This window comes from Ruditapes philippinarum, unplaced genomic scaffold (assembly GCF_026571515.1).
Source record: "Ruditapes philippinarum isolate M1 unplaced genomic scaffold, ASM2657151v2 ctg1181_1_1_1_1, whole genome shotgun sequence".
NCBI classification, from domain to species: domain Eukaryota; kingdom Metazoa; phylum Mollusca; class Bivalvia; order Venerida; family Veneridae; genus Ruditapes; species Ruditapes philippinarum.
In genome coordinates this window covers 125003-138542 of record NW_026866847.1, presented here as the reverse complement: position 1 = coordinate 138542, position 13540 = coordinate 125003, and the positions used below count along the sequence as shown (strand labels likewise).

Genomic DNA, 13540 nt, shown 5'->3' with positions numbered 1-13540 from the left:
TTCCTAAGTAAAAACTTTTTCATTATGAATAAATTATAATAAACTAATTATTTCTTAGCATTGAGAACAAAGAGACAATAATGACATTGTTATCTCTCTAAAATGTCGATGTTACCAGGGATTCGAGAACGTTAACTGACAGACCCCCCCCCCCCACTGTCAGTTGCTTCCCTATTTATATGCCTCAATATACATGTATTTTCAAAGGGCCGTGACACATTTGAACACTTGCCGTTCTTTGTAACGTTAGCTTTTACAGTCAGCAGAGCTCGTGAGCATAATGAATAAACTTTTTGCTCAATTCATATAATAACTGTCCTAAACGAGGCAGTTTTTGCAGTAAATGCACCATTTCAAGTGTAACTTGTTCTCCACCATTGTTTAAAGAGACGTTGGCAGAAAATCACACAATTAGTAGTATAGAATCAAACGTGAAAAAGGGGGAGAAAATGAAAGAAATAACAGCAAAAAATATTACTGTTAGCAGTTAGGGTTTTGAGGTAGTTACTAGTATAACTAAATTATATAACTATATTTCTTTAGAATACACTATAGTGGTTGTGATAGACACAGGATTTGCTTTCTTGAGGCATTGCATTTCAACTTATAGGGGATTCAGCTCCAAATTCCATATTAACGAAGTTTGCAATGCAGTTATCTCCCCTTTTAACAAAAAACACAATACCCGAGGTAACCTCAGACACCCAGCTTGGAGCATTTATCCCAGCTTTGACATCACAATTATACACAAGGTCTTATGTCCCCTCACTGCTGTCAGCCCCATATACAATTGCATGTGTATACAAGCTACAGCAAATCTACATGAATTGTATTTTCTTACTTTTCCAGTAGGCTCTTACTAAGCTCATCATTTATCAATGTTGAAGGCCACATTATAATTTTCTCTCAATGCATGGAAATACAGGTTGTTAAATGAACAAATTATGATTTTACTAGTGTGACTTATTATGCAAGAACTTATCAAAAACTGATTTTTGTACTTGTAAGTTGTAACACTATTGAGAGAAACTGTTTGTTTTGATAAACTGAAAAACAAAGTGTATATATTGACTTAAGTGGAAGCGACCTATTTCAAAGTGACGCAGACATCTAAGTGGCACAGACTTCTGAGTTGCATCTCCGACTTTTAAGTTGCTCTATTTTTCATTGCAGACCGGTGGGGATTAGTGGTGTCACATCGGGGTATATTCGCACATACACTTTGGGCGTGGAGCTCCAAACGCCTTAATATTCAAATAAAATGTATATTTTTCAATCCCAGCACATATACTTATCATATATATCAATGAAACTTGTGCTGTTTTGAAAATTAAAAAAAAAATATATCATATTTCTACGATTATAATAGACAGCCTGGCCAGTGGCCATTATCATAAACAATACAAGTTCTAAATGACAAGCATATGAGTATATAGAGCAAACATCCGCGAGATTTTTTAAAGGATCAGACATAAAAAGACGAGGTCAACGTGGACATATCGTGAATTAAAATGAACTTTTAAAATGGGTTTGCAATAACATGTATGTCCATGACATTGAAACAATACAAGTGTATCAACAGATAAAGAATTGATATAATTTATTTATCATTTACACGGAGTTGATTCACGAGTCACTCAGATGCATTTGTCCTTGAAAATATACTGATAGAATGTGATAAATATTTCATTCGTCCGTCTGCGTGTATTTATTTACTGACTAGTGTGACAAGTATTACTTAACGGACACCCGATACACAAAGCTAATATGACGGATAAAAGAAGGAAAGTTCTCATAGCCATGGACGGAAGTGACCATTCTAATGCCACATTTGACTGTGAGTGTTTATCATATATTTGTTTTTTTTATATAGAGGGTTTATGATGCATCAACAAGTTTTCATACCAAGCAAGTCAGTCGTTGCTTTAATTTTTAAAAATGGGAAATAACTCTTCTCCAATTCACCTGAATTTACTGATAATGTTGATCTTAGCAAAAGTATAAATATTTAAGTTTTCATTTTCAATGAATGTGTCATAGTACATTGTATTTGTAAAATTCTATTTTTAGAATGCATGTTTTTTTTTTGATATTTCGTCAACTAAATAAGTGTGAGTAGACAGAGGGTGAACAAAATGAGAAGATGTGTGAACAGATTAAGATGTAGTGCGAGGAAACTGAGGCCAAGAGTGAATAGATTGAGATTCAGTGTGAACAAATGGAGATGAAGTGTGAGAGTTCTAGTGTGTGTAGATTGTGGTGTAGTGTGAACAGACTAAGGTCCAATGTTGAGCAGACTTAGGTCTAGAGTGAGATTGAGATATAATGTAAACATACTGAGATTTATTGTGAACAGATTGTGATGTATTGCAAATATACTGAGGTCTCTGTGAGAAAATTAAGAAGAAGTGTGAGCGAACTGTGGTGCAGTTCGTCTAGACTGAGATGAAGTGTGAGCAGATTGGGATGTAGTGGTAACAAACTGAGGTCTAGTGTGAGTATGTGCTTTGAGCATGCAGACTGATGTCTAGTCATCGTCAGTTGTGATATAGTATATTAAGGTCTAGTGCGAGCAGATTGCTCACGATGTTGTTAACATTTATTTTCAGGGTACATGAAAAATTTACGTCATAGCGACGACCATGTCTTGCTAGCCTGGAATGTCGACACATTACCTTCATCGTATGGAAGTATGTCACACATTATATATTGATCCATTGTGCATCAAATAAATAAGGCGAATTACCAAATCTTATCCTAAACACACACGATGTTTTTGATCAGCAAATTGAATCCATCTAAATAAAGTCGTCATTTTAAAAGCATTTCATGTTTAGTAGTGGTCATCGCCCGTCTAATGGTTGTTTATTAATTCCTTCCATATGTATGCAGTTACTTATAAAATTAAAGAATGTTGATATAGTTTTTAACGTTCATTTGCTAACTTAAATATACGATTTTTGTTGTAAAACATATTTGTTGCAGACGTAAATCTGATGACAGGGGACCCGGATGTTATATCACGGTCTATAAATGAGCACGCAACGCATGTAAACCATATTGTCAAAACTCTCCAACAAAAACTCACTGATTCAAATGTAAGTTTATTATCCTTGTACCTGTGTACAAGAATCTGACATCCATTTCCATTTCATATTAACAGTTATGAAAATTATTCAGAAAATAACATTGTAGCGATTTTATTCTAACATTCTTTATTTATTAAATAATTAACGTGTAAATCTTCATATGGAATCACAGCAAAACGCCTTTTTAATTTATTCTTGTATTATTTACATGTATACTCTTTCTATACATCTGTGGGCGATATAGCTCTGTGGGACTATTTTTGACGTACCTTTTAAAATTCTTATAATTCTGTGATTTTGTAGATTTACATAAAATTAAACGTTGCGCTTTGTTCTAAATTGCATATTTTTCTATTCAAACATCATGCTTTCTCTCTAAAATTGTTAATAATAATTACTTCGCAATCATGACTATAAGTTGACTTTCGTTTGCGTCTGCCGACACCTTCTTTACGGGTGTTTTTTTCCCGCGCTAGTATAAGCAATCAAACATTGCTCTTTTTTATATTATAAGGCAAAAAAAAAAAAAAAAATAGAAAAAGAAAAAAAAATGTGTTTGTTTTTTCGTTAATATGCTACATATCACATATGGAAGTGAGGAAATATCAATATTTAATAATATCCCTTTATAGCCAAGTATCATTCAAGGCCAGAGCTAACGCATCACTTACAATATGTTTATTATATGAATCTATTATTTGAAAATAAGTAGCGTATTGCGTAAAGATCAATCAACACATTATAGTATATACCAGGTAGATTTATTTGTCTAAAATATGCAAATGTACAAATAAATCTTAAACATATCAAATATAAATATCACAGCAATAGTAACGAAATGGAACCAATTCAAAACCAAACTATTTCACCTGCACAATCACTGTAATATTCTGTTCAATACCTAAGGAAACCACCTTTGACTCCTATTATCTGCAGACACCTCTGCCTCACCGGAAACCTTGTGATATGTTTCTCCATTCCCAGGGACTGTCGCAAGTTAAATAAGTTACTAGGAGCTACTGACTGACTTCGAGCCACCAGAAAAAAACACCAAAAACTAGCATTTAACTTTTAAGTAAAACATTTCTATTTCTGGTTATAATTCATAGTGAATCGATTATAGTTAATATATAATTTAATTATGTAAGATCATGTACATAACGCACTCAAAATTGATATATGTTCCCTTAATAACAACACATGTCAGGTCACATATAGAGCTATATCTTCGTTTGACTAATTCTTGTGCAAGAGCTCAGACTTATGATCATTGAAAAAATATTCGGCATGTAATAGATTAAAAAAGATCTCCAATTATTTATGTACATTTTTCAATTATTTATGCACATTTTCACAGGTGTCAGGATGTGTCTTACAACTACACGGCCATAGTTCTGGGGAAGCTATCATCAAAGCATCCGAACGGGAAGCCGCCGACATGATTGTTGTAGGGAGTCGGGGTCTTGGGACGCTCCGGCGGACATTTCTTGGAAGCGTCAGTGACTTTGTACTTCACCACGCACATATCCCAGTGTGCATTTGTCGATTTGATAAAGTGATTAAATGAAAAACTTTAGTGAGCGCATGTTAGAAAAGAACATGGGCCCAAAACGTTTGATTGTTGTTATTATGATGAAGTTTTAAATACAATGTAATTGGCAATTTATTAATTGAGTATGCTTTTGTATTAGTTTTAGGCGTTTTTGTTTGACATTCTTTGTCCTAAGGTCCAGATGAGGCCCTTTGGGTAATTACTAAATCAATTACGTGTTTTTGTATACTTTGAATGCTTCTCTTAAAAAAGAGATTTTTTAAATGTCAAATCGAGACAAGAATGTCTCTCTGTTGTTTTATTTTTGTATATCATGGATATAAAATTTGCAATTAAATATTAAATATAATATAAACTGACTGATCTTTAAATACAACATTTATCATATGTTGATCAGGCTACGGCATGCAGCATCAGAAGGACGACTGGATCTTCGTTTATAAAAAAAGAAAACAACTAAGAATTAACACTATATAAAAAGAGATTGAAGTCGAGTCAAGTTATGAAGTTTTTACTTTACATCTGCTGAAAAATAAAGTCTTCTTTGGTAATATTATAATAGAATTTGTTACTTATGGTAACAATGAGGTGTTGCTGTTGTTGGAAGTAAATTTGTTTTGTTGTTTCTCTAGTAAATTAAACAAACACAGTCCAAACCAAATAAGAAAAAAGGTTCGTCTGTAAAAATCATTCTACTTACGCCTGATAAAGATTAAATCAGGCTTGAAATTTAATCGTGATTTAACTTTTATGTTTCTATTTTCTCATTGCCTTTTAGCAAATCTTTATTAACGTCTCGTACAATATGAAATGAAGACATAAAGGTCATTATTTGAAATATGTCAAAAATTTTCCGCGACGATCATTTGTTTTCGTGTGGGGAGGGCGCAATACTTTGACCCTGGAGTCATAATATTGTGACCGGGGAGACAGTATTCGTCGGGGATGGGGGAGATAATTCTACGGGTTCACTTTACGTTGTCACACCCACAGACACTTGGGGTGTGGAGCTTAAAACGCCTTAAAAATCCAAATAAAATGTATATTTGTCAATCCCAGCACATGTTCTGATCATATATATCAAAAAACTTAATATAAGCCGTTTTGAAAAAAAAATCATATTTCAACGTCTATAATAATACATATACTATCCTTTAGAATATATATGCCACTACCAGTAGATATACTTAAAATAAACATTTCTTTGCTTAATTTTAATCATACGACAAGGCACAATTCGATCGAAGTTTGAAGACCGCTGCTTAAATCTTTAGAAAAAGTCTTGGTTGAGAAAAGTCTCAAATGTTGGGAAAAGGTTAAGTAAAAGTTTTCTTTTTCCTTGTGAGAATCTCGCTCGATTTTGATTTTTAGACTATCTTAGCTTGAGATTTGTCTCAGTTTGAAAACGTTAGTGAAAGCCGTGCGTGCACGACCCATGGATGCATCTTTGACTTGCGTAAGACCGTCAAGAAACATGACTTAGTTCAACGTTACCATCTAGCGGTTAGGCTCATAGATCTCACACCAAAGGCCTTCGATTCTTACCATACAAATAAATTAAATCAGGTGTGTGCCAAGACATACACGTATGTACGCACGTGCATGCAATTGATCGTAAAATTATAAAACGCTAAAATTATTTATAAACATGTAAACAATATGGTTTGTTTGATCAGTGACCGATGGGTTTATGTCGTTGATTTCAAACTGTTGTGGGTATGATCCCCGCCAGGTGACTACATATGGATTCAAGATTACATGCGAGGAAGCTATCCAGCTAGCTTACTGAAAGTAGCCTACCACTCAAGCCGGTGCTAGTGGGTGTAATGGATGTTGCACTCATGTACAGACTCAATCAAACTGAGCCTGCAATTTTCTAGTAATTTTGTTGTGATTAATGCTTCTGAGGGATCACACCTTACTGTACTGTATCCAGATTTTGAAAAAAAATATGGGTTTGAAGTTCACAAATTGTTGTCAATATCGAGAACCCTCAATATCGCGCTTCTTCTTTTCACAATTTAGCGGAAAATAACGCTTAAACTTCACAATTTCAAGAAAAAAAATCGGGCTTTGACATTGTCTTTCTCAAATCAAAAAAGCCCAGGCATGTTTCACAATTTAGGGAACAATATCTAATATAATTGTGTTCGATTAAATATTTTAGCCGTGACACATGACGTCATCATTTTTTTTGACGAATTACGTCATATCCGCTGAGAATAACAAAACAATGTGACAATGGAGACAATGTGTATAGATACTGAAATATAACGATACTATGAATAAGAATTTACTTTTATTCTTATTGTTGGTCGTTATGAATTACCAGTCCACGGAATGCTGGGACTATTCAAAATACAAGTAAGTTTGCTTTTAAGTAAAGTTACAAATTCGACCCTTTGACTTTGTATCTGAGCCTTTCCAAGAATATTAGATACCTTTAAGTTAGCTAAAGATACTTCAGCGAACAGGTTTTATAGTACTTCTAGACCTGTCGCAACGTCAAAGTAAAAGCGACATATAAAGTTATGGAAGCCAGAACTACCTTTAAGTTTTACAGAGTGTGTCCTGGAGTATCTGCTTTTACACTAAAAATAACCATAAGACACTTTTCAAATTATATGCATACCTGGCATTTCCAGAACCAGAACGAGGTTTAGTTGGCATGAATGTAACACAGTGACACCGACCACACTTATCATTTTAAACATTTTGCCGGAATGTATGGTGTCTGATTTGTGGCGTGTCTAGATTTTTCTTTGTGGGTCCCCTGGTGATAATACAAAAATACAACTTTTTATTACCAATTTGTCACATTTTAATTATAAGCTTTTCGCTCCAGGGGTTGCCAGATGAAATGATGAGAACACAAAAATACAATAAATTTCACCAGGCAAAACTATGGTGGCTGACTTGTGCCATTTGTGATTTTTCGCCCCTCAACCCCGCCAAGCGAAGTCAAGAGTTAACAAGTTAAAAATGGCAGGGGCGCAGAGCAAAAATAATAAATAAAACTTCGACCTGCCTGGTTGCGGATCAAGATTTAAGAAATTAAACAGCTGGGGCGCAGAGCAAAAACACACTAATTAGCGGGGCCAAGCGATATTTAATAAATAAAACTTCACCCCGTGCCCCTGCTAATTTGCGTGTTTTTGCCCCATGACCCTGCCACCAAGCGAAAAGTTGAGAATTAGCAAGTTAGTATGGGGGAGCTCGGAGCAAAAACAAGCTAATTAGGTTGGGGCAGGAGGTGACGTTTTATTTATTAAACTTTTTTTTTTTTCACTTTTTGTTTTTGTTTTTTTTGTTACACTTTGCCCCGTGTTCCCTCTTATTGGTGTGTTTTTGCTTCACTCCCCCACCATTTTTACTTGTTAATTCTCGACTTTTCGCTTGGCTGGGTCGCGGGGCGAAAATATAAATGGCACAAATGAGCCACCATAGTTTTACACTATTTTGCAATGTTATTTATTATCTGATCATTTCTGATGATTTTTTCTTTATTTTTTTCACAATTTATTGATATTTCATAGATTAAACAAATTGTAAAAAAACAATTTATAAAGTACACAATCAAAACTTGATTACACTTTAAAGAGTAAATTATTATATTGTGAACAAAAAGTTTGGAAATTTAATATATTTTAGCAGGGGATGCTGCCAAATTTACAAATAGACTGACAAATACTTTTAAATATAGATAGAAATGTCTGGTTTTGATTAAAAATTGTTTCAAATTCATTTGTCTTAATAAACAAAATATTTGCATGAATTTTCATTTTGCAAGAAACATAAAAATCAACATGCCAATATTTGGAAGGAATTTCAATACTACCGGTATATTTTATCAAAATTGGCAAGGCGGCCCTTAATGTCACTGTCAGTAGCTGAAGAACTGGTAGGTCTTAAAGCTATTTTGTTAATGTAAATATGGAAGGTGAGCTACATAGAATTAAATTTTGTAAGATGTTTTTGCATTTATTTCAGTCTTGGAAAGCTTCTTCGAATTGGTAGAACAGGTTGGGACAAAGCAAGTACACTGGTGCAGAGAGCTGTAGGTAGAGTCACTGTCACTTCTGCGAACAATAAAGGTGGGACCAAGATCAATAGTTCAAGAAATGCTACAAATTCAACACAAAACAATTCTAAAAGTACTCAGGTGTGTTTATTTGAAGTTTTTATATGATTATATAGCACAGGTTTGGTCGTACCTACCTGTGTAAGTTTGAATTATTCTGTTTGCATACTTAAATATCCTGTGTTCTAGACATGCCATCCCTTGAAAATAATGCAAATGTACATTGAAGCATCATTGATTGAACTAACTACAAAACTGTATGTGAAGCAACAAACTGTGAACGGCCATGTTTGAGATCCCTAGTTTTTATCCCTCAATACATGTAGAATGTAGAGAACAAGCACATTTCTTTTGGCCAGACCGTTGACCTATAAACCTGGTTCTACCGTGTGGGCTAAATTAAATCCAAGTTTTATGATGGTGAATATTTGTAATCTAATCCTGCAATTTATAATGACTAAGTCTGTACACACATTTCTTTCTGACCTTTGACCTTTATGTATGACTAAACAAAATTCATTTTTTCTGCAAATAAAGTTTGCTTTGTTTATGGTAACATATTTTGATAATATCCTATTTAAATTCTTCTCTTGGTCAGTTTGTTAAGGTCCACCGCTTGTCTTATCCATCAGACATATATACATGTATATTTTTCCCTGCGGTCTTCAGACCGCAGGGTATTGGTACGCGTTTAACTTTTGAGGCATGGAGGAGCACGTGACCTGTTTTCGGTACATGGAGAAACATGTGATCTGTAAACCGTACATGATTGGTTAATTGACCTTTTCGAAAACCTAGCTAATACCGTTTGCCAGTACGTTACGGATTTACCTCTAGGGAATTAGTCCGAATTACACCTAATTAACAACAAAAAACTATTACGTGATATTTCTAATTTTCTATAATTATTTTACCGTTTAAGGTGGTAAAACTTGAATGATGTGTTTGAAAATTATCAATGTTTCTTTAATATCTATTTCAAATTTTACAAACAATACAATACAATACAATACAGTTTATTTGCTTTAAACATTATAACAACGTTTCTAGCATAATAATAGACAGGTAACATAGTTATTAGCAACAATATGCAAAACAAAATGTTATGAAATCTGTGTTAGCGGAGGGATATTTGTTATATGACAAAAATATAAATCTTTATTTGATTTTTTTTTGTGATGAAAAACAAAGATTACTACATAAATTAAGAGAAAAATGTTAATTACCTCTTCTTTTAAAGGCAAAGTATAAATATCTTGATAAATTTTGAGTCATTTTTCTAGAATTAGATGATAAGATACTTTCAAACTTTGTGATTGTTGGCCAATGGCAATAATAACTTGGCAAATATTTTATTCTTATATCTCTATAGTAAGGGCAGACCAACAAGAAATGATATTCGTCCTCAATTTGATTAGAATTGCAAAAGGTACATAGTCGACTTTGCCTGGGTGTGTCGTCATATCTTCCAGTTTCAATACGTAAATTATGTGCTGATATTCTGTATTTAGTTAAAGCTATTCTAAATTTTTGTTCACAAACATCTGAAAAATATTTCTCCAACATAAAATCGTGTTTGTATATTGAATAAAAATGTAAGCGACTAGAATTATTTATTTCACAGTACCAATTTTGTTTGTAAGTATCAATAACTCTTAACTTAATCTCTTCAAACGGAATGTCTATATCAAACTGACAATGCCAAATATAACTGAAACCGTGACTATCTAATATCATTTTGATTTGAGTTGCCCAATTTTGAGAGAAATTATTTCTATTATCTGTATGATTTTTCAGCATGAGAATTGTTTGTTTAATAAGCGAATTTTGATCTTGTTTTAATATGTGTACCCAATACTTAGCATATTTATTCTTCTATTACATTCCATCGGTAATCGTCCAGTTTCACCATATAGTGCACATAAATTGGTTGACTTTTTGACGCAAAGAACCCGTCTTAAAAATTTTGTATGTACAGCTTCGATATCTGGTGCTTTATGACTGCCCCATATTTGTGAACCAAAGTTAAGAACGGAACCGACAAGAGTATCAAATAACGAAAGCTTTTGGGACATTGAAAATTCGGCGTAATTAAGTATTTTAAATAAAGAAAATGAAGCATGTTGCGAAATACTTTTTTGGGTACAAAACTAGTTACCATTTTTAAACAAAGTTATTCCTAGATATTTAAAAGAGGAAACTATTTCAATTAGAGTGTTGTCAATGTAAAAATCAAATGTTGTATGTCTGCCACGTTCAAAAATCATAGCTTTTGTTTTAGAAGTATTAATCTTCAATCCCCAAATATTACAATAATTAACGACATCGTTTAACATTAACTGTAAGGAAACTGGCGAAGAAGAAAATAGTGCCTGGTCGTCGGCATATAGAAGTAGAAACAGTTAAAGCTCGTTTAAAGTGAAAATCCCATCAAGGTCTGAATTAATATATTGTGTTATGTCGTTGACGAACAGCATAAAAAGAAGAGATGAACTGGGGTCTCCCTGTTTTAGGCCTATATTTGAGCTAAAATATTCTGAATATGAGTTTTTATACCTTACACATGATTTAACAGTCTTGTACATAGATTTTATACCGTTCACTAATTTGAGACTTACGTTTTCTGAAATGAGTTTTTGCCATAGAAATGATCTTTCAATCTTATCAAAACACTGTTGGTAATCAATAAAGATGCAGTATAATTTCTTCCCCGAGCAATTATAGAATGTAAAATAAATATGCAATCAATAATTGACTTCCCTTTCTGAAAACCAAATTGATTTTTTGAAATTTTGTCATGTTCATTTGCCCATATGGTTAACCTATTGAGTAAAAGTTGTGAATAAATTTTAGCCAAAATATTTATTAATGTGATACCTCTATAATTTTTAGATTCGTTAATGTCACCCTTTTTAAATTTTGGTTCAATTATTCCTTCTCCCCATGAGATAGGATATTCATTTGAATTAAAAATTTTATTATATAACTTGCACAAAAATGGTGATATAATATCATATGCTGACTTAAGCATTTCGCTAATAATATTGTCTGTCCCTGGAGATTTGTTATTTTTTTGTGAAAATACAGCGGTTCTAATTTCAGTTTCACTAAAGTTTTTATCTAATTTTTCGTCTGTGTGGTTCTCATAATTTTCTTCATTTATAGATTGCGATGTATCACCAAAAAGAGTCCACGTCTCATTTAGTAAAACAAGATCATATTTATTTATAAGTTGTAAAAAGTCATTGTCACATAAATTTCTTTTTAATCCGTGAACGTTCCATGATAGTATCTTGATTGACCCCTCATGACCCCGCTAATACGAATCCGGTTTAACTTCAATATTGTCAACGAATAATTTTTTGCCCACAAATTTGACATGTTTGCCGTCCTTTTTTGCTTGATTCATTATGGGATACAATGGAACTCTGGCGTCACGAACGGATTTAGGGAGTTGGGCCCCTATCCCGCGTCCGGCTTCCTTCAAATCGTCGGCATGATCGAACGAAGCTGCTCTCACTCTTTCACGCTGATGGCGATAATGAAATGAAACTAGGATTGGACGAGATTTTTTTGCACTGGCTTTGCCAAGCCGCTGAACCTTTTGAAATATAAATTCATGAGTGTCTTCGATTTTTAACGTTTCAGCACAAAATTCCTTAATTAGGGTTTCACAGTTTTCATGCTCATTTTCTGGGAAACTGTAGAACAGGAGGTTGTTTTGAAGAGACTGTATTTCGAGGTTCGTAATTTGTTCCTCAAGTCCACTTTTTTGCGCGAGGAACTCGGTTGATTGTTGTTGAATAGTTTTACATGATGATCGTAAATTTTTCATTTCGTTTCGCGCCTCCTTGATTTCCGATTTAATTGAGTCGTTATCTTTTGTGAGAAAATCACAGAACTTTTCGTTGTCACTTAATCGAGTATTCATTGATTTCATTTTTGTTTCAAGATCAACAACCTTAGAGTTTATCGTATTTACCGTTTTTTCTATTTTATCCACAGTTTTCATTTGTTCTTTGATATGTTTTACATCTTGTAGTAACTCAGTTGCCCAGGGAGGTGCGAACCCAAAGCTTGCTGCCATTGGTGGCGGGCTACCGGGGTAGGGCGACTGCATCATATTGAATGGCGGTTGTGAGTAAGACATCTCCGCGGCAAATATTCCGGCATTAAATTCCGAAACAAAATATGGACTGCCTTGTTTACTCTTCTTTAACGTAGAATTATCTGTTATTGTATCGTGTGTAAAACAGTGTGTAATGTGATCTCCTTGTTGAGATTCAATTGACGATAATCCCGAGATATCCGTGCTATAATCTACATACAATGGCGAGCTTGCTTCACGTTTGTTTTTTCTCTTATTTTCACATTTTATGTCATTTTTTTCACTATTTGGTTTTTTAGACATCTGCCCCGTATATAAATCCAATTACTATCACAAAAAATAATAAGAGGATATTTTTTCGTTTGCGTGAAATATGGTATATATTTTCACGAAACATGATAAAATGCCACATATTTTCACGAGCCGGTACGGCGAGTGAAAATATGTGGCATTTTATCATGTTGAGTGAAAATATATACCATATTTCACGAAAAACGAAAAAATAACCTTTTTATTTAATTTCATTATCAAAGAAAATGGTAACGAATCCCCTTGCTTGCTACCAACTGCAATTGTACAGCGCGCAGTAATTCATACGTAAGCACGCGCTGTTTGGCGCTTCATTGTGACGTCATGTAAACAACTCTTTAAACGTCTGTATAGCGTTAATTACTGAATTAAAGATATTGGTGTTCGGATTAATTTTCTTA

The 13540-nt window shown here is 33.6% G+C and overlaps 2 protein-coding genes across 3 annotated transcripts in view; both read left to right on the top strand.

Moving 5' to 3' along the window:
- Window positions 1–1629: 1629 nt before the first annotated feature.
- LOC132733998 (universal stress protein Sll1388-like) lies at window positions 1630–5071 on the top strand. Its single transcript, XM_060720697.1, has 4 exons — window positions 1630–1837; window positions 2610–2690; window positions 2986–3098; window positions 4447–5071. The coding sequence occupies exons 1-4, from the start codon at window positions 1768–1770 to the stop codon at window positions 4654–4656; spliced, it is 474 nt and encodes a 157-aa protein (XP_060576680.1). The 5' UTR covers window positions 1630–1767; the 3' UTR covers window positions 4657–5071.
- Window positions 5072–6860: 1789 nt separating this feature from the next.
- Window positions 6861–13540, top strand: part of LOC132733993 (MATH and LRR domain-containing protein PFE0570w-like) — a 75503-nt gene continuing 68823 nt past the window's right edge. For both annotated transcript variants that reach the window (XM_060720695.1, XM_060720694.1), the window contains exons 1-2: window positions 6861–7005; window positions 8632–8803. In XM_060720695.1, coding sequence (XP_060576678.1) covers window positions 6923–7005; window positions 8632–8803 — 255 coding nt within the window. In that variant the 5' untranslated portion in view covers window positions 6861–6922. The remainder of the gene's footprint in view (window positions 7006–8631; window positions 8804–13540) is intronic.